A 26,464-nucleotide genomic window follows, 5' to 3' on the forward strand; every position below is an offset into this window, starting at 1 on the left:
TCGATGCTTCCCTTTTAAATTGTTTCAGCTTAAATAATCTTACTGTCCTTTCTTATGCATATTGGTCAAGATGATCAATACCAGAGATCTTAAGTGGCAGCTGAAGGGAATTAAAAATTGAGATAAAAAACCTGGTATTCTGTCCAACCGAATTCTGCTATTGTATTAGCTGAGAAGGCTTGAGTCAACCACTTGACCACTTGGAGTCTGAATCGCCTCATCTATAAAAACGGGGCTCCATTGATAAATTCCAATCAGGTATTTTCCAGAATCCTCTCCCATCCCATCTCCTGTCTCCCCCTTCAGCCCTCAGGTCGGCAGCCACTCACACTGACCGCCATTTGTGCCCCTCACAATGACACCAGCGTGGTCCTGCCTCCCTCCTGCGCGGCCCCGCCTCTCACCCCGCAGAGGCCCCGCCTCTCACCCCAAGGCCCCGCCTTCCTCCTGCTCTTCCCCGCCAAGGCCTGCCTTCCTCCCACGCGGCCCGCCTCTTTCTCCGCCAAGCTCCCGCCTTTCTCCTGCGCGGCCCGCCTCTCTCTCGCCAAGACCCCGCCTTCCTCCCGCGCGGCCCCGCCTCTCACCCCGCCGAGGCCCCACCCCCTCCCTCGCGGCCTTTTCCGGAACAGAGCCCACCCCTAGCCCATGCGAAGCGGCGGCCGTCGGCACCGCCCCCTCCGCGCTCCCGCGTGCCGCATCCCGCGTCGTCTGCCGCCACCGCGCGCCTTCACTGACCCTCACCGCCGCCGCTGTCGCCGCCGCCGCGCTCGCTGGCTGGCCCAGTGCGGGCGGCGGGCTCCCGCCGGAGAAGACTGCCAGCGCCGCCGCCGCCGCCGCTTCGGCCCGGGCTCGGGCCCGGGCCCCGACCCCGTCCCGGGCCCCAGCGCCAGCCGCCCGCCCGATCGGGCGATGAAGTGTCACTATGAGGCGCTGGGGGTGCGGCGCGACGCCAGCGAGGAGGAGCTGAAGAAGGCCTATCGGAAGCTGGCCCTGAAATGGCACCCGGGTAGGTACCTGACCCGCAGCCGCCGCGGGTCCTCGGACAAGCCCGGCCCTCCCCGACTGTCCCTTCCCCGGATCGGACTCCGCGGAGGCAGCAGAGAGCGACCTGGCGGCCTAGGAGCTTCTTGCCCGGCCCGGCCGGTGCCCGGCGCTGCCCCGCCCGCCTCGGTGGACGCAGCGCTCCGCCCAGGCGCCCCCCGGCTCACACCCCATCTCCTCATACCCGCGACCCCGGTCCCGCATCGCCACTGTAGGGGAAAAACTGAAGTCCAGCGACCTCACCTGTTCCTGCTGCCAGGTCGCAGACACCACGAGGGAGCAGTCGGGGACTCGGAACTCGGACCTGCCCCAGGCTTGCCCTTCCCTGCGTCCCTTGAAGCGCAGCCTCTCGGTGTTTTTCCTCGTCTGCCCACCACTTGGTCCGGGTATCCCAGATACTTCAACCTGATGTATGGCTCCTTTCCTTTCTTAGTTAAGAAGTTAAGAGACGAGAGCTAGTAAAATATCTTTTAAATAGGAATGCACTTTTTTCGCTTTTTTTTTATTTTAATAGGCTGATTAAGCAGACCCTGTACCTCACTTTGGACATGATTCTGCCGAGGAAAAGTTTTAATCAGGCGGCTTCCCTAGTAAAGTTTGTATGTTTACTTAGAAGTATCCTTCCTCTGGATGTGTCATTGGACTATAATCCAGGCCTGTGTGACTTTTATGAAGTAATCTGATCTTCCAGGCTGGGAAACTAAGACAGTAGTTGACGCTCAGCTTTTTGAAGTTCATATGAAGAGGCTTTCATATTTGCATTAATCAGTAAACACGGTTACAGAGTATCCAATATATGCAAGTCACTGCCCTCTACTAAGTAGATTTGGAAATGCTAAGACAGGGATCTTAGAGTCTTGTTAGGAAAACAACTTTCTGCTTTACACAAACGAAAAGTTAAATACAACTGCCCTCTAAAAAAAATCGCAACATACATAATTGGTGATTAGATTAATAGAACAACTAATATATGCTCCAGGAATTCAGGGAGGGAGTTACTTTGTATTGAGTCTTCCCCTTCTCAGAGGAGTTTGGACTGGATCCTAGAGGAATGCAGTTTGGAAAAGTGAGCTCAACAGTATGGAGGATAGCACGGTGGAGGACAAAAGATGTTCCAGGGGACAGTTTGGCTGAAGATGGTGTTTATTGCAGGTCTGAAAAATAAGGATTAGGAGAGGAGTGGAAGGAAAGGCCAGGGATCCAAAGTCAAAAGGTAATGGCTGTGGTTGATGGAATGAGAGAGAGAGGTGTGGGTCTGTTACTTAAAGTTAGGTTTACCAACAGAGGCATGACAAAAATGTGATTATAAATATATTAGAGCAGAAGTAAATGAACTGATGTTCATCATAGCAGAAAGTCAGAAGATACAACCAAAATTAATAAATGTAAAAATAGTATAGAAGTATATTCTTAGAGTTTGGGTTAGTGGTTAGTGTAGAAGCGTGTTCTTAGAGTTTGGGTTGTTACTGTTAGACATCGAGTTAGGAATTAGAAGGAAGTTCGCAATTCCTTGACTTTCTAGGTGGGAAAGGGTAAATGAAGTAGAGAATGCTGTGACCAAAAGCGTATATAATTTTCTGAAGAGTGATTTTAAATCAGATTGTATTTCTTGAATACAAGAGTAGTTTGAAATCAGATTGTATTTCTTGTAATCTTGAATATTAGGCCAAGGACTGTGAAATTTGCTTCGCTAAATAAGGGAGAGTTGTGGCTGGTTTTATTAAGCTGCCATGGGAGGGTACTATGAAGGCAACTGAGTGGATTGAAGAGGGCTGGAGACAGAAGTTAGGGAGAGTCCGCAGTGGACAGATGGGTAAGGGCCCAGGCCAGGCTTGGGGTCAGCGGGAGGGGGAAAGCCCAAGGGGAGGAGATGTTGGGAAGGAAAAATGACCAGATTTGGTGATTAATTAGAAATCAGTGCAAGGAAGAAGCATGCAAATATGACTAAAATATCAGTTAACTCCTGTGAAACCAAACCTGTTAGGAACTGAATGCAAGTATCTTCTCTAAATATCATCATAATTTATGGCATCGGTATGATGGTAACTGAGAATGGGCAGCAGGAAGCCCTGAAGAGCCGTGGTCTATGGCTGCAAAACTATTTGTAGATAATACATTGCTGTCATGTTTCCTTATAACTTCTTGGGAAGGGTAGTATTGAGCTGTAGCTTAAAGAACTTTAGTGTGCTCCGGCCAGGCGCAGTGACTCATGCCTGTAATCCCAGCACTTTGGGAGGCTGAGGTGGGCGGATCACACCATCCTGGCCAACATGGTGAAACCCCGTCTCTACTAAAAACACAAAAATTAAATGTGCGCACCTGTAGTGTCCCAGCTACTTGGGAGGTTGAGGCAGGAGAATAGCTTGAACCCAGGAGGCAGAGCTGAGCCAAGATCGCTTCGCTGCACTCCAGTCTGGTGATAGAGCGAGACCCCACCTCAAAAAACAAAAAAAAAAAAAAAAAAGAAGAAGAACTTTAGTGTGCTCCATAGTCAATTCAAAATATTTTACTTTCTGAATGTATTAGTTGTCTATTACTATGTAACAAATTACCAGTACCTCAGGGCTTAAGACAACAAACAACAAAAACAGCAAGCGTATATTCACTATATGGACTCCCACAGTTTCTAAAGATCAGAATCTGGGAGCGGCTTGGCTAGATGATTTTGGCTTTCTCTCATTGTCTGAAAGGACCTGCTTCCAGCTCACCAACCACCAACTCATGTGGTTGTGGCAGGCCTCAGTGCCCTGCTGGCTGTTGGCCGGAACCTCCTTCATCCCATGAGCTTCTCCATAGGCAGCCTGAGTTGCTCATGCTATGGCAGCTGGCCACTCCCAGAGTGATCAAGAGAGAGGGAAAGCCCAAGGTAGAAACTGCAGTCCTTTATAACCTCATCTCGGAAGTGAGGTACCATTACTTCTGCCATCTCCTGATGGTCACACAGACTAACCTTGCTGACACAGAAGGGACTGCACAAGGTATGATTGCCAGGAGGCAGGGTGCTGTCTTGCAAGCTGGCTACCACCCTGAGGCAAGGACGCTTTCTGAATTCCATGGTTCAGGAAGCACAGCTAAGGAAATAATAACTAATTAGTGTATATTTTTAAAACTGTATGAGATTTCTTTTGATATACATTGATGAGAAAGAAAAAAAAAATGTGAGCACTAAATGTAATCTAGCACAAAATAAGCCTTTCTAGAACTGATTTTATTTATTTTACTCCTTTTAAAAGTAAAATTTATACTACTCAGGATTTTCCGTTTGTGGATATCCAGTTGACTTATTTTACTTTTATTTTGTTTTGTTTTGTTTTGCTTTATTTTATTTTATTTTATTCTGTTTTAGAGATGGAGTCTCGCTCTGACACCAGTGCTAGAGCACAGTGATGCAATCTAGGCTCACTGCAACCTCTGCCTTCTGGGTTCAAGTGATTCTCCCACTTCAGCCTCCCGAGTAGCTGGGACTACAGGCGTGCGCCACCACGCTGGGCGAATCTTTAGTATTTTTAGTAGAAACGGGGTTTCATCATGTTGAACACCAGACTGGTCTCGAACTCCTGACCTCAAGTAATCCACCCGCCTTGGCCTCCTAAAGTGCTGGGATTACAGTAGGCATGAGCCATCACGCCGGCCCAGTTGACTGTTTAGTGATGTACCAAAGCTTAGGGAAAAGCCCGAAATTTCTACTTAGGTTGATACTTTTAACAAATCTTGATTATTGACTGTTATACGGGGTCTCTCTGCTTTGATCTAGTTGTCTTTGTTTTGTGCACTTCTCATCTGTTTATGGCATTTCTGATGAAAGAGGTGTTATTTAGATTCTGTCCTCTACGTTTTTGATTGACTAAATTTCTGTTACTTTATTTTAACAGATAAAAATCTGGATAATGCCGCAGAAGCAGCTGAACAATTTAAATTAATCCAGGCAGCATATGACGTGTTGAGTGACCCTCAGGAAAGAGCATGGTGAGCATCACGCTGTCCTTCCCATCCTAGTTTATGATATTGGGAGCAATTGTCAATATAGGTGGCTTTTTTTTCAAATTTAGTACATTAAATGGTTTTTGGTGTGTCCTGAAACATCTGTCACCTAGTCATCACATAAAATCTAATGTTTGGGTCAGAAGGAACCTTGGAAATGATTGCTCCAATTATCTGATTTCATAGGGGGTGAAACAGAAAGTTTGGTGATATTTTATCATTTTAATTTTGATACTTTAGGTGACTTCTCATTAAATACCCTTTGGTGTATGACACATTTACTGGTATCAGACAGGAAGAATGTTTTCTTTTTTTTTTGAGACGGAGTTTTGCTGTGTCACCCAGGCTGGAGTGCAGTGGCGCAATCTCAGCTGACTGCAACCTCCACTTCCCAGGTTCAAGCGATTCTCCTGCTTCAGCCTCCTGAGTAGCTGGAACTACAGGTGTGTGCCATCACACCCTGTATTGTTTCTTTAGTGGGGATGGGGTTTCACCATGTTGGCCAGGCTGGTCTCAAACTCATGACCTCAAGCAATCCACCCGCCTTGACCTCCCAAGTGCTAGGATTACAGGTGTGAGCCACTGTGCCCGGCCAATACAGTGTTTTAATACAAGAATGGTAATCCTCAAAGCTACTTTATATGAATAAATTGAATTAAGTTTCTGCATCTGTGACAGATATTACTAATGATGGTCTGATCATTAATTTCCAGATGAAAATTACTATGTTTGAAGTTCTCAGTTTTCAGATTCTCAATTAACTTTTTGCCACAAGGAAATAGGTTGTAAGCTTTGACATAACTATGTAAGATCCTGCTCTTACAAAGAGCTACTGTGCAAATCATCTTTCTGTTAAACAGTGTACAGCACAGGTGGCTGTCAAGAAAAAAAGGCTGTAAAGAAAATTCTTATAAAATTGTGTTTTATAAGAAAATCAGAGAGAGGATCCTGAACATTTCTCTACCAAGGAATTTGGAGATCTGGTCTTGGAATTGCTTTTGCCTTCCTCTCAGAACTTCGAAATTCTTTCCTGACTTCCTTTTGCTTAGTCTCTTCTCAAGATCTTGGGTTGTTTTCTGATCCTTGGGATTCCTTTGTCTTTTTATTGAAAGCTCTTGCCTAGTAACTGTCTTTTTACCTGGAAGCAGTACCACGTAGTGGCTAGGAGCTGGTCTTCCCAATGTAGGAGACCTGCTTCTGAATTCTGACCTTGCTGGTTACTGGTTTTATGATCAAGGATGACAAATTACGTAATATCACTGACTTCCATTTCCTCTTATATCAAATGGAGATAACAACTGCCTTTACAGAGTTATGAGAAGTAATTGTATGTGTGTGAAGCTCCTAGATTAAGTTGACATAAATATAGGAAGAGTCTTATTCTGGTGCATCTTGGTAAATTTCCAAATCACAGATGTGTAATGATTCTGTGGGCCCGATTTCCTATGTCTGTTTTGTGTTTCTTTCCTGTGGAAGTACAGAACTCAGAGACAGTCATGGAAATTCCTTGGCTTTTTAAATTCCCCTGTTCATGTGGGCTAGCGTTGTATAATGTATCAGAAGTTGCAGGCCTAGTTAAAATTAACAGTTCTGTGAAAGATTATGAACTCTTTTCATGTTAATATTTCCTTAAAAGTTTTTGGTTATGGATTGGACATATCCACAACCAACAATGTACAGTAATAATACTCAAAAGGAGCAAGAAATCCTTTTGAATTCTTACTTATTCAGCCTTCACTGATGATGCTAATTTTTGTTTTTCAGGTATGATAATCATAGAGAGGCCCTACTTAAAGGTGGGCTTGATGGCGAATATCAAGATGACAGCTTAGATTTGCTACGCTATTTCACCGTTACCTGTTATTCTGGTTATGGAGATGATGAAAAGGTAAGATAAATGAACTCACCCTTAATTTCTTGTCAAGTACTAAGACTCACATGCAAAGAGAGTTCTTAAAACTATTCTGTAATAGAAAGTGAAGCAGTGTTCATTTTGAAAACTGAAGCTGCATTACCTTCATGTTTAAATCGTCAGTGTATAAAAACCTCCAGTTGAAATCTAAATGTACTTTCAGGGACTGAACTTTGTCCCAAAATTCTTCAACATTAAAATTTTTCATTTTGTATTTTAAAATCTTATTCTGTGATTAGGCTGTAAAAGTGTTAAGAATTTGTTTTTGTTACTGGTTTTTTAGGGCTTTTACACGGTGTATCGTAATGTTTTTGAAATGATTGCCAAGGAAGAACTAGAATCTGTGTTAGAGGAAGAGGTTGATGATTTCCCAACTTTTGGAGACTCCCAGAGTGACTATGATACGGTAAAAGAAAAATGCATTGTATTCTATAATTAGTATTTATCGCTGTGCCATTTTTAAATTTAATTTAATTTTTTGGGATGGTCTCACTCTGTCATCCAGGCTGCAGTGCAGTGGTATAATCATATCTCACAACAGCCTCAAACTCCTGGGCTTAATCCTCCTGCCTCAGCCTGCTGAGTAGCTGGGAACACAAATGTGCGCCATGACATCTAGCTAATTTGTAAATTTTTTTGTAGAGGTGGGGTCTTGCTAAGTTTCCCAGGCCGATCTTGAACTCCTGGCCTCCCTCCTTGACCTCCCAAAAGATTGGGATTACAGTCATGAGCCACAGCTCCCAGCTTCCCATTTCCTCGTTTTAAAACAATTGGTTCTAGTTCTCGGACCTATCCCATGACCTCTCTTTGTCTCTCTTCCTTTCTAAAGTAGCTTTTGGATCTCTTGCAACCTTCCCTCTACTTTTCCTTTTTTATTTTTTATTTTTATTTTTATTTTATTTACTTATTTATTTTGTTTGAGATGGCATTTCACTCCTGTCGCTCAGGCTGGAGTGCAGTGGCGCCATCTCAGCTCACTGCAACCTCAGCCTCCCAGGTTCAAGCGATTCTCCTGCCTCAGCCTCCCAAGTAGCTGGGATTACAGGCCCCCACCACCAATGCTCGGCTAATTTTTGTATTTTTAGTAGAGACGGGGTTTCGTCGTGTTGGCCAGGCTGGTTTCAAACTCCTGACCTCAGGTGATCACCCACCTCAGCCTCCCAAAGTACTGGGATTACAGGTGTGAGCCACCATGCCTACTTTTCCCTTTTAATTTACTGATTATTTACTGATTATTTACTAATCACCATGGTCCCATCCAGTGATTAGTAAGGCTATTTTTATTTTCTCATTAGGTTTATTTTGAAGAGTGATTTATTCTAGAAAGCCTTAAAAGTACTGTCTTCTCCAATGATTAATAGAAGTGTTATATATGTGAAAAAAGAAAGCTAAAAGATGTTTTGCATCACTAATATTTACTGCTTTTCTAAAAAAAAATTTAAAAGCCCAGAAGTTAATCTGTTTTCTTTGTCGCTAGGTAGTCCATCCTTTCTACGCTTATTGGCAGAGTTTCTGCACTCAAAAGAATTTTGCATGGAAGGAAGAATATGATACACGACAAGCTTCAAACCGCTGGGAAAAACGAGCCATGGAAAAAGAAAACAAAAAGGTTCGGGACAAAGCAAGGAAAGAGAAGAATGAGCTTGTCCGTCAGCTGGTAGCTTTCATTCGTAAAAGAGATAAAAGAGTGCAGGCTCATCGAAAACTTGTGGAAGAACAGAATGCAGAGAAGGCAAGGAAAGCCGAAGAGATGAGGCGGCAGCAGAAGCTAAAGCAGGCCAAGTGCGTAGCGTGCGCGGGGCCCTCTTCTCAGTATCGGTGGGGGTCAGAGGCAGCACCAGAGGTACCTGACATGTTCATGATGGGTTCAGTCATCAGCCTGGCTTTGTCCTGCTTTTTGTTCTTTTTAAAATTGTGGCATTGGATAGTGTTTTTTCATCTACTGTATAAAAATTATTATTATTATTATTATTTTTGGGACAGAGTCTTGCTCTGTTGCCCAGTCTAGAGTGCAGTGGCACGATCTCGGCTCACTGCAACCTCTGCCTCCAGGTTCAAGGGGTTCTGCTGTCTCAGCCTACCAAGTAGCTGAGATTACAGGCTTAATATGCCGCCACACCCAGCTAATTTTTGTGTTTTTAGTAGTGACGAGGTTTCACCCGGTTGGCCAGGCTGGTCTCCTACTCCTGGCCTCGGGTGATCTGCCTGCCTCAGCCTCCCAAAGTGCTGGAATTATAGGCATGAGCTACAGTGCCTGGCCTAAAGTTTTTATTTGAATTGCATGTTTTCCTTCAGAGACCCTTTACATTTGAGAGATCCTTTAGACTCTTGTAAAATTTAATAATTTTAATTAATAACTAACGTTAATTTTATTCTTCCTCTATGCGAGGCTGTGTTCTAAGTGCCTTCCTCACAGCAATGCTGTGAAGTAACTTATCCTCCTTGTTCTTTCAAGGAAACAAGGCAGACAGGCCTAAGATCACAGAGCCAGTAAATGGTAGAGGAATTGAACCTGAGAATTCTCACTCCACACTTTCCTGCTTTAGCCACCGTGCAGTACTGCCTTTTGGTCAGTGTACTCTCAGATACTCTGTTCATTTTAGTTCCTCTAAAGTTTTGTTATTAAAAAGTTACTGTAAAAGCATTCTGTCAGAGCATTATAGCATTCTTTTAAAAATTACTCACTTCTTAAGAATCCTAACTCATCCCACCCTCATCTTTTGAAAATTAACACTTTACCTACACGACTTAAAATTGTCTGAAGATTTTTAATAAGTTGCTGAGTTACGTGTTTCAAAACCTATTATCTACTGCTGGAGCAATTAAAATCAACCATGTAACAGGTAACAGGTTTAAGTGACTTTGCCTTGGTTTTAACTAAGCACAGCTTTTAAGTTTGTAAGCATGGATAGGTTGGGAGCAAGCTCTGTAGGGGGAATGGATTTTAAAACTAAGTAGTAAGTATAAACCATGCAGAGGCGTGCTTGTTGCTATGAGACTGTGCTGTATGTGTCCAGACTGGCGGAGCAGTACAGAGAACAGAGCTGGATGACTATGGCGAATTTGGAGAAGGAGCTCCAGGAGATGGAGGCACGGTACGAGAAGGAGTTTGGAGATGGGTCGGATGAAAACGAAATGGAAGAACATGAACTCAAAGATGGGGAGGATGGTAATGTTGTTTTTATACAGTGTGTACTTCTAGCTGTGTAACATGACAAATGGCCATGTTTACAAGCGTGACTATTAAAGAAAAAATTAAGTGGTAGGTCAAGTTTTAATAGTAACTATTTCTAGAAAAGCTGATATTGCATGAGAATCTATGTGTTGTGTATAAATTGTTCCTCTCCCTTGTGACTTTGTAGAGGGGCTCCTCTTCGTGTGCCAAAATGTTGTTTTCTTTGCCGCTATCATTAGAGCACAGGTATTTGACTTCCTTAAAAGGCAAGGATAGGGCATTTTTGAGAATAGCTGTATTTTCCCCACTGTCTCTATAAAATTGACCCAATTTTACCTTATCTACAAATGTGATTTTTCAGATTAGTAGCCCAAATGATAAAATGATAAACTTTTATTTATTCAAAATGACTAGGAAGTGTTTTATTAATGAATCAGGAGTAATACTTGTGAACGTACTTTGAAAATTAAAAAGCACTCTATAAATGTGAGATGGCCTAATTTACATCGAGTTTTACAATTTATAGCGTCCTTTCACATCCAAGATCTCACTGGATCCTCACACAATCCCCCTTACATGGAGGTTTTGCTCATGGAATTGTCTCTATTTTGCCGTTGTGGAAACTAGGACTCTGAGAAGCTATGAGATGTGCCTGAGAACGTATGACCATTTTTAGATCCAGAGTTTTTGCTTCAAATCCAGTATTGTTAACTATTTGATTAATTAAAATTTCACATATACGATATATTGAAAGTCTACAATACCATAATGGAAAGTTAACACCGTATATTAAACATTAACACTAGATAGGGTATATGTTGATCATTTATGATTTCAGTGAGATAGTCCTTCAGAATCATACTGACATCAGTTATAAATAAGCAACATGGACATGGAAGAGATACCTTGAGATATTTATTGGTCCCGTAATAAATCCCAAATGACAGTTTACCTGTTTGTTTCTTCAAAAATAGAATATGGGTTTGTGAAAATAATTTCAGTTGAGTTTTTTAGTCACTTAGTTTTTGTGGACTATACTGATAGTAATTACTCAGTTGTAATAAAGCCAAAAACGTAAAAGTTTATAATGTGAAACTTTACATGTAATATGTTAACTTATGGCCTGTCTTATAGTGATGGAATGTTATAAACTAAATTTATTAAGTATTTAAGAGTAAGTCACAGTTTTAAATGTGTTTGGACCAAACCTTGCTCAAGAGGTAAACTAAGGAAAGACCTTTGTTGAAAAAACTGCTTCATGGTAGATCTATTAAAGTGGGATTTAATTTTTTAAACTTAGCTCACATCCAAGACTTTAAGGATGTTTTAAATCTTCTTTTAAGTAGACTTAGGAAAAGAACTTGAAAGGTAAGGTGCTTTATTTGGAAGCCTTTCCTTATAGTACGGTGCTTCTTTTAAAAAGCTAACTCAAATCCTGATAGCATTTTTTTTTTTTTTGGTAAAGAAATAAAATTTAATTTATAATTTATGTGCGAGTTTAGATCCTTACCAAAGAGATGAAATTTGTCAGCATATTTTAGATTTGTGCTCTGATCAGAAAGGTTTCTTACTGTAGGCTTCCCTCTTATAGGTAAAAACAGTGATGAGGCTGAGGACGCTGAGCTCTATGATGACCTCTACTGCCCAGCATGTGACAAATCGTTCAAGACAGAAAAGGCGTAAGTTTATTTATTTAATTTTATTTTATTATTTTGAGACAGGGTCTCACTCTGTCACCAAAGCTGGAGTGCAGTGGCACAATCATGACTCACCGCAGCCTTGACCTCTTGGACTCAGATCATCCTCCCATGTCAGCCTCCTGAGTGTCGAGGGCTACAGGCACCTGCCACCACAGACAGCTAATTTTTTTAATAGGCTGGTACAAAAGTAACTGTGGTTTTTGCCATGACTTTCAGTAGCAAAAACTGCAGTTACTTTTGCACCAACCTAAATATTTTCTGTGGAGATGGGGTTTTGCCCTGTTGTCCAGGTTGGTCTTGAACTCCTGGGCTCAAGCACTCCACCTGCTTCAGCCTTTCAAAGTGCTGGGGTTACAAGTGTGAGCCACTGCATCCAGCTAAAAGGAGTAAGTTTAGTATCTTTGAACTTGTGTTTTCTTTTTTTTTTTTGAGACAGAGTCTCACTCTTGCCCAGGCTGGAGTACACCGGCATGATCTCAGCTCACTGCAACCTCCACCTCCCGAATTCAAGCGATTCTCCTGCCTCAAGCTCCCGAGTAGCTGGGACTACAGATGCAGGCCATCGTGCCTGGCTAATGTTTGCATTTTTAGTAGAGACAGGGTCTCACCATGTTGGTCAGGCTGGTCTCAAACTCCTGGCCTTGGGTGATCCACTCGCCTCGGCCTCCCGAAGTGTTGGGATTACAGGCATGCGCCACAGCACCTGGCCCTTGTGTTTTCTTTTGAGTTGAAGTGTAACACTTTGAACGTTCTGAAGAGAATGTGCTTGCAGCAGTTGATAACTAGTCTCACATACTGTCTTGGGGGATTCCTTTTCAGCAGGGGAGGAAGAGGTATTTGTCCCTGCTATTAAACCTGTTGTACTGATTCTCACTCATCCCAGTATTCCTACATAAGAGCTGCTTTTAAAACACATGCACTGTCTCCAGAAAGAAACGTTGCTTGTTTTGGCAAAGAAGACACAGTCACATGGGCAAAAAGTCTAGACCATATCTAATCATCTCCCTCCATTGTTGATGTCAGACCCAGCATCACTGTCACATGCAGGCTGATGCTGCCAATATAGGGACTTTAAACTTGTCCGGCCCAGAGTATCTTTGCTGAAGTGGAAGCACTTTATCTTAGGGGGACAATGATGAAGAGAGAAGTGTTAAAAAGGATACCATTATTATAAAGGAGGGAGGAAAGAACATGGGAGAAAATGAGAGTAGAATCAGCAAGGGAAAAGAAGCAAAATGGGCAGTGAGAGAGAAAGGAGGCCAAAGGATGAGAATGGGGCTGTGAGAGTCATAAATGGTATTACCATATGACCTCAGGGAGAAATAACAGAGTAGTAAGGGAAGGGGAAAGGGGCAGAAAAATTAGAAACAAGCAAGAAAAAGGTCAGCAATGAAGGAGGTTTGAAAATTTTTTTTTATTTGGAAATAATGACACACTTAAAGGTAAATTGCAAGAAGAGAATACAGTGTGTCTGATTGACCTGTTACTAACATTTTGCACCATTTGCATGTCCTCTTTCTCTCTACACATTCACACACACAGTTTTTTTCTGAATAATTTGAAAGTAACTTACATATATAGTGTTCTCTGAATACTCTAAATACTTCACTATATCTTAAGAATAAGGTTATTCTTGCTGGGCGCAGTGGCTCATGCCTGTAATCCCAGCACTTTGGGAGGCTGAGGTGGGCAGATCACCAGAGGTTCAGAGTTTGAGACCAGCCTGATCAATATGGAGAAACCCCGTCTCTACTAAAACTACAAAATTAGCTGGGCATGGTGGCACATGCCTGTAATCCCAGCTACTCAGGAGGCTGAGGCAGTAGAATCACTTGAACCCGGGAGGCAGAGGTTGTGGTGAGCCAAGATCGTGCCATTGCACTCCAGCCTGGGCAACAAGAGTGAAACTCTGTCTCAAAATACGAAAAAAGGGTAAGGTTATTCTCTTATGTAACCACGCTACAGTGATCACATAAAAGTAATTATTAACATTGATATGGTATTTTTATCTAATTTATTACCTGTATTCCAATTTTGCCAATCAATTGTTTATTAATATAGAATTTTCTCCACTTCAATACAGAATGCAGTCTAAGATCATAATCTGGAATAGCTTGTCTTGTCTTTTATGCTGTTTACATTTTAGAAGTATACTGTTTCTTTAAAATACTTTTTTCATAGAATTCTTCTCATTTGGGTTTGTGCATTTCCTCATGATTAGATTCAGGTTATGCAGCCCTAGGTGGGATGCTGCACAAGCGTGTTGTGCTCTCAGGGATTCATAGCTGGAGACATGTAAAGTCCTTCTGCCCCTCATTTGTCATGATAATTTTCATCACCCAATCAAAGTGTCATCTAATTTTACTACTATACTACTAATTTTACTATAGAGTTAGTATTTTTTCCCTTGCAACAAGCTTTCCCTTGTAACATGTTTAATCTGTGAGGAGACACTTTAAAACTATGCAGATATCGTGCTTCTCATAAAAGTTTTCCTTGTAACTTTGGCATCTGTTGATGGTTTTAGCTTGCATCAGTATTTTTTTTTGGAAGCGGAGTCTCTTTCTGTCGCCCGGACTGGAGTGCAGTGCCACGATCTTGGCTCACTGCAAGCTCCACCTCCCGGGTTCACGCCATTCTCCTGCCTTAGCCTCCCGAGTAGCTGGGACTACAGGCGCCCGCCAGCACGCCCGGCTAATTTTTCGTATTTTCAGTAGAGACAGGGTTTCACCATGTTAGCCAGGATGGTCTTGATCTCCTGACCTCGTGATCTACCCACCTCAGCCTCCCAAAGTGCTGCGACTACAGGCGTGAGCCACCACGCCCGGCCACATCAGTCTTTTTTATGATGGTTGCAAAATGATGCTTTTCCAGTGCCAGTGCCCCCTCCAGTTTTTATCTGTTAGTACTTGGCCTTTTGCTGTAAACTGGAGCCTTCCCTTTTATCCATGAAAAATGTGTCTGTTATCAGTTTGAATGTATGAATTTTTTTCAGTGTTGTATAATTCATTACCGACCTTTTCTTGCTCAAATTTTTCCAGAATTGGTTAGTGAGCATTCCTTCAAGCCAGTTTTTGTGTCCTTTTGACATGTGCCTCTATCTTTTTTGGAGGACTTACTTTCAGACACAAGATCTTCCAGTATCTCTCTCCAGGGCAGCTTGGTCTCAGGGAGAATTTTAGTGGGAAAGAAAAATAGCAACTAAAACTATAATACCAAAAGCCTAAACAGATGAGAGGAAGTAGATAGTTGACAAAGGTTCCTCCTTTTTAGTTGATATAACTCTTGTAGCTTATGTTGTCAACTCTGTTTTGTGGAATGCTTGTTAGCTGCCTGTAGGTGTGCTAAGTCAGACATTGCCAGCAGGGTTTTGAACAGAGGGGTAGAGATGTGTCTAAACTTACATTACGGTGGTGAGAGTGAGGAAGGAGACCTCTCCTGAGAAGGTGAAAAGCAGCTGGTGAAAAAGCAAGAGGCAGTAAACTGCTCTTGTATTTCAAGCCCTCCCACCACCATTTCTCTAGTCCAGGGGCCTCTTCCTTTTAACATTAGAATGTGTGTTTTCTAATTTCCCAGTGATCCCTCCAAGTCTGTGGGATGGCCTGGAACGTAAAAACACTTAGCAAATACTTAGCAATTAAAAGGAAACAATGAAGGAAGCTTTAAGAATTGAAAAATCAAAATAATAAGTAGAGAATTTGGCCAAACCTCCCCCTGCCAACATTCCCCCATTCCCAGAAAGGAAGAAAATGTATGTAGATAAAAGAACAGAGAAAGACAGGGAAAGCTGTGGTACTAGAAGAAAGAGCATGGCCATGAGCTTCCAGTGTGCTTACTACCGGAGGAATCCTGACACGTTCTGTTTCTCTGTATAAAATCATGAACAAATTAAAAAAAGAAAAAAATTTAAAGTAAGTAAATAAAATAAAATCATAAACTTTTTGCTTAGTGGGAAAAAAGCAAATTTTATCTTGGTTGCAGTTATCCAGCAACATTATCTGGACACCTGAACTAATTTTAGCGCAGCTGCTCACGTCAGATTGCTCTTTCAGCATGAAAAATCACGAGAAGTCAAAGAAGCATCGGGAAATGGTGGCCTTGCTAAAACAACAGCTGGAGGAAGAGGAAGAAAATTTTTCAAGACCTCAGATTGATGAAAATCCATTAGATGACAATTCTGAGGAAGAAATGGAAGATGCACCAAAACAAAAGTACTTCTAAATATTAAATGTCGCTAGAAATACTTATCACATTCAGAGATTGCATTTAAAGATTTTGTTTTTCGTTTTTTTTTTTTTTTTTTAGATGTAGAATTGCTCTGTCGCCCAGGCTGGAGTGCAGTGGCCCAGTCTCAGCTCAGTGCAACCTCCAACTCCCGGGTTCAAGCAATTCTCCTCCCTCAGCCTCCCAAGTAGCTGGGACTACAGGCACACACCAGTACGCCCAGCTAATTTTTGTATTTTTAGTTGAGACAGGATTTCACCATGTTGGCCAGGCTGGTCTTGAACTCCTGATCTCAGGTGATCCACCTACCTCGGCCTCCCAGAGTGCTGGGGTTACAGGCGTCAGCTACTGCGCCCGGCCTTAAAGTCTGTTTTATCCCAAGGAAGTTATTCAGTTATGCTAATATTGTCTCCATATTTTCTAGTTCGTGGAACTTTATAGTGTTGAAGTGGATACAAACAGAATGTCAACTATAATATTTATAGAACATATTATCGCTATATTAAAAGCAGTTTTTATACCTGGTAATTGATATGCTAATTACTATCCATTGAACTACAGCCTTTTGTTATTCTCTAAAATGACAATGTGAATACTTTATTTTCCTTTTAATGCTTTATGATATTAAATATTTTTAATCTTTTACTTCTATTTTACTACTTTATCACTAGTGTTTCAACTTTTTTTTTTTTCCACTTGATCTTCACAGAGTCAAGTATTTGACATTTCGATTTATATTTGCTCTTAGGCTTTCTAAAAAACAGAAGAAAAAGAAACAGAAACCAGCACAGGTATGTTAGAAAGGTTTTGTTAATATTAAATGCCAGCTGTAAAGTCGCAGTGCTCTTATTTATTCAGTGTCATCTGTATTAAGGAGAGAGACTTATACTCCATAATTTTATGTTGGTTGTAAGCTTGATTAAAAGGAATTGGAAATATTTTCCTTTTTTAGTGCTTTCCTCCCTTGCATGTATGTAATAACTAACTTAATTATGACTGCCAGTGTGTTTAACAGGTATGCATGTGGAATTCCCCTGGTATGAATTAGCTGAATTTTCAGTATTAAAAATCTGAATACGTCTCACAAAAGGGCTTTTAAGTCAGGATAACAATTAAAGTCTTGAAATAGGAAAATCTGGGATTGGTCATTTTTTTATGTAAGTTTATTTCTGCCAACAACATAAACATTGCAAAAGGAACATTTGGTTAGAAACTTGTAATGATTATGAGTCTTGAAAAAATGTTTCTGTTTTTCAGAAGTTTTAAGTAATTTAAATATTTCACAGCTGAAGTCCAAATTCATTATCTTAAGGACTATTTTTAAATAAAATGATATTATGTTGTTACACCTATAAAAATAAAGTGAATTTGTCCATTTTAGCAAGGATATTTGGTTTTATGCCATTTTAGTATAATCTAGTTATATTAACTTACATTAAGTATTAAATATTTTTAATAAAATGCATTAATGCTTTTTAATAAAACTTTAGATTTGGCTTATTTATCCAAATGGTTATAATAATATATTTGATAGTCTTTTTAAAATCAGTTTCCTATTCCAAAAATGATACATAACACATGAGTTAATCACTTAAAATTGTAATTTGGAACTTTTTGCTTCAGTTATAAAACCACATAGCAAATATGTGTTCTTTTTATAAATTGACGCCTACCATCATCCATCCAAACACCTTATAATTATTAGTTTGGAACACTTTCTCTTTCGTTTGTGTATGTCAGTACCACTACAGTAAGGAAAAAATAAATGGAGAGAGATTTATATTTAACCTGAGCCTGTATTACCTTGATTAATGGAGCATAGATTCTATTGATTGCAACCATAAACACATATATTAGTATTTTCTTACTGGTGAAAATGCTTCAAATGAACACCCCATTGTTTCTCACAAAAGCTATATTCCTTTAATAGCATTCCTCGTTTATGATTCCTGATTGTAGCAAGTTCAGACCTAGCTTGATGTAGCACTTTTCCTGATATTTTCTAAGATATTTTTGAAGGGAAGGGCAGTGTGGAGACGTGTACTGATAGATGTGAGAGCATATGGCAGCAAATAATGAGTATCTTGAAACTTGAGATTGGGAAAGTTTTCCGTATGGCCAGAAAAATTCCATAAACAACAAGGATTGTACAGGAAAACACTCCCAAATTAAAACTGAATGTAAATAGAAACAAATGACCCTGACTGACAGGAAAGAAAATTTAATTCAGGTAACTCAAACATAGTACTCTGACTGAATATGTTCCATGGGATATAGTTGAAAGATAAAAATTGGGTGCAGCACAGCAACATGGCACAAGTATACATATGTAACAAACCTGCACGTTATGCACATGTACCCTACAACTTAAAGTATAATAATAATAAATAAATTAAAAAATAATAATAATAAAAAAAAAAAAAAAAAAAAAAAAAGAAAGATAAAATTAACTGCCAAAAAAGTAAGTCCTGAATTTGGTATTTTTTGGGTGGTATTGGTGTGGTATTTTTGAAAGTAAATGAATAATATTTTCACCAATTTCATAGGAGGCATTGTCACTATTGAATTTTTTTTTGATATGCAGAAAATTTGAAGTATTATGTAGTTAAATTTTTCTGTTCTTTGTTGATCTGTGTTTAATGTTGTGTCTAAGAAAATGATGCCAAGACCCATGTCATTTCTTTCCCCTATATTTTTTCTAAGAGATTTGTTAGTTATTTCTTATGTGTAAGTATTTTATTTAAAATATTTTTTGTATGTGATTCAAGGAGAGGATCCAGCTTTATCAGTGTAGATATGCAGTTTTCAACATTTTTTTTTGAAGTGATTATCTTTTCTCTATTGTGTGCTCATGGCAACTTTGTGGAAGATCATTTAATCATGTACAGAAGAGTTCATTTCTGTGCTCTATTCCGTTCTGTTGTCTGTTTATCTGTCTTTGTGTCAATACCACATTGTTTTTATTATTGTAGATTTTAATATGTTTTGAAATCAGGAAGTATAATGCCTCTTCTTTTTCATGAGTGCTTGGCTAGTTATAGTTCATAATCAAATTAAAAAATTTTAAACAATAGGTCTGTAAAAAAATCCTGTGCTATTGGGATTTTTATAGAAATTGAATTTGTTCACAATGTAGGTTGTATTGACATCTTAAAAAAATTAAATTATTTGACCCTTGACCCCCCCCAAAAAAAGGAATTAAATGAATAAATTGTTACTGGGAACCATATTCTTTTTGTGGGAAGAGGGAAGTACAAACATAGGGAGAAAGAGAAGAAGAATACTGTGGAGTTGGATTGAAGTGGAGATGGTGTGAGCCCATCATTTAAAGAAAGTAAGTGTGTGAGCAGTGTGCATTGTGAGGACCTAGAAGCAGTGACACCCCTAGCATTGAGCACACCTAGTGCACACGTATTGGTTTTTAAGTTTCCTTTTCCATGAAAAGGAAACAGGCTTGATCTTTGGAGAAGTAGCTGATTTCAGGGCTGAGACTGGGAAAGTGGAACATGAGCCTAGAGCATCTTATACTAGAAACTAAGGAAGAGCTCAAAAACTGATAGGGATACATTAGAAATACTCAAGATCCAGCTTGCGGGGCCTGCCAATTTGGGAAAATTTGAGTCATCAAAAGGAATAAAGGTAATAGATCTTCATACATTGCATTTGTTAAAAATAAATTTATGTATCTATATTGACTTTTAAAAGAGTGAGAGTTGGCCAGGCGTGGTGGCTCACACCTGTAATCCCAGCACTTTGGGAGGCAAGGGTGGGTGGTTCACAAAGTCAGGAGTTCGAGATCAGCTTGGCTAACATAGTGAAACCCCATCTCTACTAAAAACACAAAAATTAGCTGGGCATGGTGCCACGCGCCTGTAATCCCAGCTGTGGAGCCTGAGGCAGGAGAATCGTTGGAACCCTGGAGGCTGAGGTTTCAGTGAGCTGAGATCCCGCCACCGCACTCCAGCCTGGGCAACAGAGCAAGACTGTCTCAAAAAAAAAGAGTGGGAGTTGGAGAAAGGAAATAGGAAAGCTTTATTATTACAAGAGAATATTAATTAGTACAAGTGCAAATGACAGAAGTAATAGAGGGAGAAAATCACTCTTCTACATCCACCAGTATATAAATGTTTCAGGCAAGAATCATCAATAGATGCCAAGTATATTCAGTAAATGGTTATGGGGACAGGATATTTACATAGTCTCAGCGTCATGCTCTAGAGATTATTTATTAATTAAAAAAGGGAAAATCTGGCAATACCACCCCAACCAAATGATCAAACTTATTAATATCACTGAAAAATGTGACAAACGCATTTTGCTTCCTGGGATTATAGTATTATGCTAGAAATGTTTAACCTGAATCTGATCATTTGGAAACAACCAAACAAAGCCAAATTATGGGACACTCTACAAAACATCAAATTGTCAACACCATGAAAGACAAAACAAAAAAGTGGGGGAACTGTTCTAAAATAAAGGACATTAAAGATACCTGACAACTAAATGCAACATGTGATCCCTGATTACACCCCCTATCCTGTATGTCCCAATAGGGGAAAAGGATTAATTGGTAAATTTGAATGTGGGTTGTGTAACAGATAATATCAGCGTTAGATTCTTGAGCGTGAGTATTGTGCCAGAGAATGTTTTGATTCTTAGGATGTACCTGGCAAAGATTCATATCTGCCTGCAAGCTCACTTTCAGATGGCTTGGGGGAAAAAGTGTGTGTTGGGAGAGAGAAGAGGTGGAGAGAGCGAGCACAAATGTGCCAAAATGTTGCTTGAAAACAGACAGGTACACTTAGGATAGGTTTGCCCGGTGTCTTTCTTCTATAATGCCTGTTTGTTGTTGCCGTTGTTGGTGACTGTAGAAAAATAGTTGCCCATTGCTTATCATTTGGAAATATGGAAAAATATCATCCTCAATTTTACCTGTAGAGATTACTTAATAAAGAATTAAATTGTGATTACAATTTTCTCTCTTCTGCTTTTGCTAATATGTTGTATTTTTTCACATAATTGAATATCTTTGGAAACATGATACTTAAGCACTTCAGAATTTTTCTTCATATATTCAGCCTTTCACTTTTTGAACATTTGGATTGTTTTCAGATTTCTGCTAATTTACTATCTCTGTAATGAGCATCCATGTTCTTAACTTACCTGCTTCCCCTTTTTATTTCCCGAAAGTATATAACTATTTGGCAACATAACATAAAAAACTAGTAGTAGTAGATTTATTTTGTAATGGCACATACGTTTTATTACCTAGAATTATGATGACAATTTCAATGTAAATGGAACCGGAGAAGGAGTAAAGCTTGATCCAGAAGATACTAACTTAAATCAAGACAGTACCAAAGAATTGGAAGATAGTCCCCAGGAAAATGTCAGTGTCACAGAGATCATTAAACCATGTGATGATCCAAAAAGTGAAACTAAAAGGTAAGTCAAAGTTGTGTATTATTTGTAAATTACCGAATATTGATAGTAAGTATATAGCTTTTCATATATCAAATAAAATCTTCTTTCCCATGACTGACCAAGTAATTTAGATGTATCTGTACATATTTGCATATAGATACACACACATATGTATACAGATGAAGAGCATTGAGAAGAGGATGCTAGAGGAATGTGCCCACACACATCTCAGCAGCATGGCCAAAATCAGAAAGATGTCACTTTGATCCAGTTCTTGTTTCCCTTATCCTGCTGTGGTGCTGATTTTGTCGTGGATCATTAACCCTTGACACTCACATGAGAACAAGACTCCTGCTGCGTCCCTGGAGTGTTACTAACCAAATCTCCATGCTCATGACAGCAGCTTGTGTTGGGCCCCACCATGTTGTGAGGATGCATGGCAGCAGCTGGGGCCTTTCCTGCTTAGGGGAGCCCTGGACTCTTGGTGCTGCACAAGGCCATGGTGTGGCCTAGGAGGAGGTCTCACTCAAGGGAGGTAGCCAGTCCTGTCCTCTCCTTCCTCCTCTTGTCTGACTTTCTTTTCCACATCCTCCTCGGTTCCTCTAGAACAGAGAATCATTTCTTATTTCTTGAGGAAAGATCTGATAGTGAGGAGCTTCAGGTTTCTGTCATTACAGAATCCTGAAAAGAATAAAAGTGACAGAGCAAAGTGGGAGCATGAGGTAAAAATGCTAACACTGGAGCAACAGTGATGGGGTGGGGGAGTGTGTGTACTTTGGCGTTTAAGGCACTTAGGGGTTTAAGGAAGGAGGAAACAGATGTGACTGAGGCCTACAATATGGCTCTGGCTGTAGAAGAAAATATATAAAGAATTACACAAACTGGTCATGTTGAAGCTTTGAAGAACTTTGGAGAGTAGAAGCCTAGAAGGGGAAATTCATATTTATTTCACTCTGACACCAGGTGCTTGTTCCCTTTCTGCTAATGGGGAAACTGAATTTCAGGTTAATTGTCCAAAGACAAAAGCTGTTGAGTAGAAAGCCTGACACTTCATTCCATCTGCCTGACGACTTGAAGGCACCCAGATCATCTGGCTCCACGGAGCCTGTGTGTCCTTTGGGATGGGTGCAAGGGTGGGCCAAGAGGTGGGGCTGTGAGCCTCTGAACCCCTTCTTCATCTAAAACTAAAATTTTTCACTTCTTTTCCATGTTACTTCTTTTTTTTTTTTTCGGAGATGGAGTCTTGCTCTGTCACCCAGGCTGGAGTACAGTGGCACAATCTCGACTCACTGCAATCTCCGCCTCCTGGGTTCAAGCAATTCTCCTGCCTCAGCCTCCCGAGTAGCTGGGACTACAGTCATGCACCACCACGCCTGGCTTTTTTTTTGTATTTTAGTAGAGACAGGGTTTCACCATGTTACCCAGGCTGGTCTCAAACTCCTGACCTTGTGATCTACCTGCCTCGGCCTACCAAAGTGATGGGATTACAGGCGTGAGCCACCATGCCCAGCCTCCATGTTACTTCTACATGAGAATTGGTCTGGGGAGGAAGAAGGTTCTCAGACTTGGGCAACCACTGATATAGTTCAGCTCTCTCATTTCACTGAGGTGAGAAAAGGATTCAGAGAATTCAAGTGACTTCTTCACAGCTGCAGCATGGCAGGGCTAAGACAGATACATTACACCCACCACCCTCCCCACACTACTCCTGTCCCCTGGATCCAGGGCCTTTATGCTGGACTCCTCTGCTGCTTCTCTGGAGTGGTGTGGACACTGGCCACCTACTGAGACATGTTTTTTAAAAAAATTGTGTGTGTGTGTGTGTGTGTGTTTAGTATTTCTAAAAAATAAACGTCTTAGATATCAGTTTCAGAGATGTAACTGTCTTTCATATTATAAGTGATGTTTGCCAGGAATATTATCCTAAATTTGTTAGACATATTTGTGTCATATCTGTGATGATAGTTTGAAAATTAGTATGTATAGGCCGGGTGCGGTGGCTCAAGCCTGTAATCCCAGCACTTTGGGAGGCCAAGACGGGCGGATCACTAGGTCAGGAGATCGAGACCATCCCGGCTAACACAGTGAAACCCCGTCTCTACTAAAAAATACAAAAAAAAAAAATAGCCGGGCGAGGTGTCGGGTGCCTGTAGTCCCAGCTACTCGGGAGGCTGAGGCAGGAGAATGGCGTAAACCTGGGAGGCGGAGCGTGCAGTGAGCTGAGATCCGGCCACTGCACTCCAGCCTGGGCGACAGAGCCAGACTCCGTCTCAAAAAAAAAAAAAAAAGAAAATTAGTATGTATTATTTGTTGCCTTTTATGCCATTATATCCTTTTCTTGATGTTTTCAAAGCTGGCTGAATCCTACACAATATGTTACACTCCTAATCTGCATCTTTTAAATGCATAGGCCATTTAACTTAACACAGACCATTGACCTCTGCTTGAAGAATAGTATGCCTATAAACCGGAAGCATTATCATAACTTACTCATTATAACCCATCCTGTCTGTTCTGTACAGTATAGTTGGACCCAGATTTTTACCCTATGAATTTGGTTAGCACAAATGAGGGAAGGTATGAAATGCCTAAGGACAATTGAAATTCATGTAGGAGATGAGCAGAGGAATGTTCAGCAGTTCAGGCAGAATAAGAGGAACCCAGCGACATCATTTCTGATCTCAATGATACGGTGGGGAAAAACCATCAGATCAACAGAAAGGACATAATTTTTAAATAACAGTAAATTCCTTACATTGAGCAAATTTAATTTTATGAAAAATGTATTACAGAGTCTTTGTTTCACTCATTTCTCTGTGCAACTATTGAAATGTTTGTTAGACTGGATCACATTCAAGAAGTTAATATTAGGTCTGGCATGGTGGCTCACGCCTGTAATCCCAGCACTTTGGGAAGCCGAGGCGGTGGATCACGAGGTCAGGAGTTTGAGACCATCCTGGCCAATATGGTAAAACCCTGTCTCTACTAAAAAATACAAAAATTAGCTGAATGTGGTGGCACGTGCCTGTAGTCCCAGCTACTCAGGAGACTGAGGCAGGAAAATTTCTTGAACCCGGGAGGCAGAGGTTGCAGTGAGCCAAGATGACACCACTGCACTCGAGCCTGGGCAACAGAGTGAGACTCCATCTCAAAAAAACAAACAAAAGAAGTTAATGTTTTTGGGGAACCACACTTCATGTCAGATCATTTATGATTACTATTGGTTGGTTATGAAGATGGTTTGCTTCTTTAAATGGAATATTGAGTGCTTCGTGCTTTTTTTTTTTTCTGAAACAGAGTCTTGCTCTGTCACCCAGGCTAGAATGCAGTGGTACAATCTTGGCTCACTGCAGTCTCTGCCTCCTGGGTTCAAGTGATTCTCCTGCTCCTCCTTCCAAGGAACTGGGATTACAGGTGCCTGCCACCATGCCCAGCTAATTTTTTGTATTTTTAGTAGAGACGGAGGTTTCACCATGTTGGCCAAGCCGGTCTCAAGCTCCTGACCTCAAGTGATCTCCCCGCCTTGGCCTCCCAAAGTGCTGGGATTACAGGTGTGAGCCACTGCGCGTGGCAGTGCTTTGCTTTTTATGAAAACACTGTATAAAACATTCAGAAATATTTTAAGAACCTTGTTTTAACTTTGTTTCAACTGTTTTAAGTAAATTCCTTAATTTTTATGCCAAATTTGATATTCAATTTGATTTCTGAAGTTGCTTTTTAAAGCTGTTCATTTGAATGTAAAGATTATTTAAATTGCCTTTAAAATTAATGAATTAACCTTTAAAGTGCATTTCACTTTTTTGAGTGTTCTTTAGAGCACTCAAATAATGATGATTAAAAGGAGTATGTTTTTTTTTATTATGCTGAATTATTTATTTTCCAGTGTTCCTAAACCCAAAGGAAAGAAAACCAAAGATATGAAAAAACCTGTCAAAGTACCTGCTGAACCACAGGCAATGGTAGGTCAAAATCATATTTGTATCTCTTTAGCATGTCTTGCTGTTTAAGCAATATAATGATCTAAAGATGGAAATGTGTATTTGGTGAGCCATTCCCCAAAGAACCTGCAAAGAGGTGGATCCATCAACAGTTTTGTTTGATAAAGGTAGAATTTGTATACATAATGTATCTTTTTTTCATTAAAATAAAAAGAAGCACATTGGAAATGCTCGACTGTACCAGAACAGTTACTGTTGCTTTCTATTACTTTTCAATCTAAAGCCTTGGTGGTAAGAATTACATGTGTCAAGTTCTGGAGATTAATTGTGAAGCATAAACTCTTTCTCCGTTCTAGTCCATGGGGTACATGCTATTGAAAGTCTCAGGACCCTTAAAGTTAATTGTGTTGATTAGTGGGATTTAACCTCCAAGAACATCTGCCTTTGTTGGACCTGTTTATTAGCTGTCCACTCTGTTAAAACATCTTTATTTTACAATTGTTTGATGCTTAATCTTGACATTAAAACCTAAAACACTACTCTTAAGTGATGATGCTTACTTTTATTTATGATTTTTTGCCCTTCTCAGAGTGATGTTCTTATCAGCTGTACAACCTGCCATAGTGAATTTCCATCCCGGAATAAACTTTTTGATCATCTAAAGGCCACAGGTCATGCAAGAGCACCTTCATCATCATCTTTAAACAGTGCAACAAGTAGTCGAAGCAAGAAAGAGAAACGTAAAAACAGATAGAGATTCTGCCTGTGCTTTTGTTTGACTGTCTCTAGATCTTGAAACCAAAAAACTGAACTGAAATCATCTAAAGAGTTAAAATTTCAATGATCTGCAATTAATTACATTGTGGAAGATTATTTTTTATCTTGTAAAAACATTTTTTTGGTTTAATATATATTTTTAAAACATTTCACTAGTGATTGAATTCTACTTTTGCCATCTGAATTGACTTGAATGTCTTAAAACAGGTAAATACTGTAAAGTGTGTATTCTTGATGTTTGTTGGCTCATGTGGACAGAAATGTACAGGGAGAATTACATTATTTTAACACA

At 40.3% G+C, this 26,464-nt stretch overlaps 2 protein-coding genes across 3 annotated transcripts in view; one reads left to right on the top strand and one right to left on the bottom strand.

Moving 5' to 3' along the window:
* RAD1 (RAD1 checkpoint DNA exonuclease) overlaps positions 1-924 on the bottom strand; it is a 22,719-nt gene extending 21,795 nt beyond the window's left edge. Inside the window, exon 1 of the mRNA XM_028849130.2 lies at positions 736-924. The gene's annotated coding sequence lies outside the window, so the exon portion shown is untranslated. The remainder of the gene's footprint in view (positions 1-735) is intronic.
* Positions 680-26,464, top strand: DNAJC21 (DnaJ heat shock protein family (Hsp40) member C21). Of its 2 annotated transcripts, none has more exons than XM_015139837.3 (12): positions 680-1,006; positions 4,914-5,007; positions 6,787-6,910; positions 7,218-7,340; positions 8,412-8,716; positions 9,952-10,103; positions 11,701-11,788; positions 15,862-16,020; positions 16,743-16,824; positions 21,306-21,478; positions 25,341-25,416; positions 25,985-26,464. In XM_015139837.3, exons 1-12 carry the CDS (start codon positions 910-912, stop codon positions 26,147-26,149), a joined length of 1,638 nt encoding a protein of 545 aa, XP_014995323.2. In that variant the 5' UTR covers positions 680-909; the 3' UTR covers positions 26,150-26,464. The 2 variants fall into 2 exon arrangements, with proteins under 2 accessions (XP_014995323.2, XP_014995324.2); XM_015139838.3 differs by having other exon boundaries at positions 16,782-16,824.

The sequence above is a fragment of the Macaca mulatta genome, chromosome 6 (genome assembly GCF_049350105.2).
Source record: "Macaca mulatta isolate MMU2019108-1 chromosome 6, T2T-MMU8v2.0, whole genome shotgun sequence".
Classification (NCBI taxonomy): domain Eukaryota; kingdom Metazoa; phylum Chordata; class Mammalia; order Primates; family Cercopithecidae; genus Macaca; species Macaca mulatta.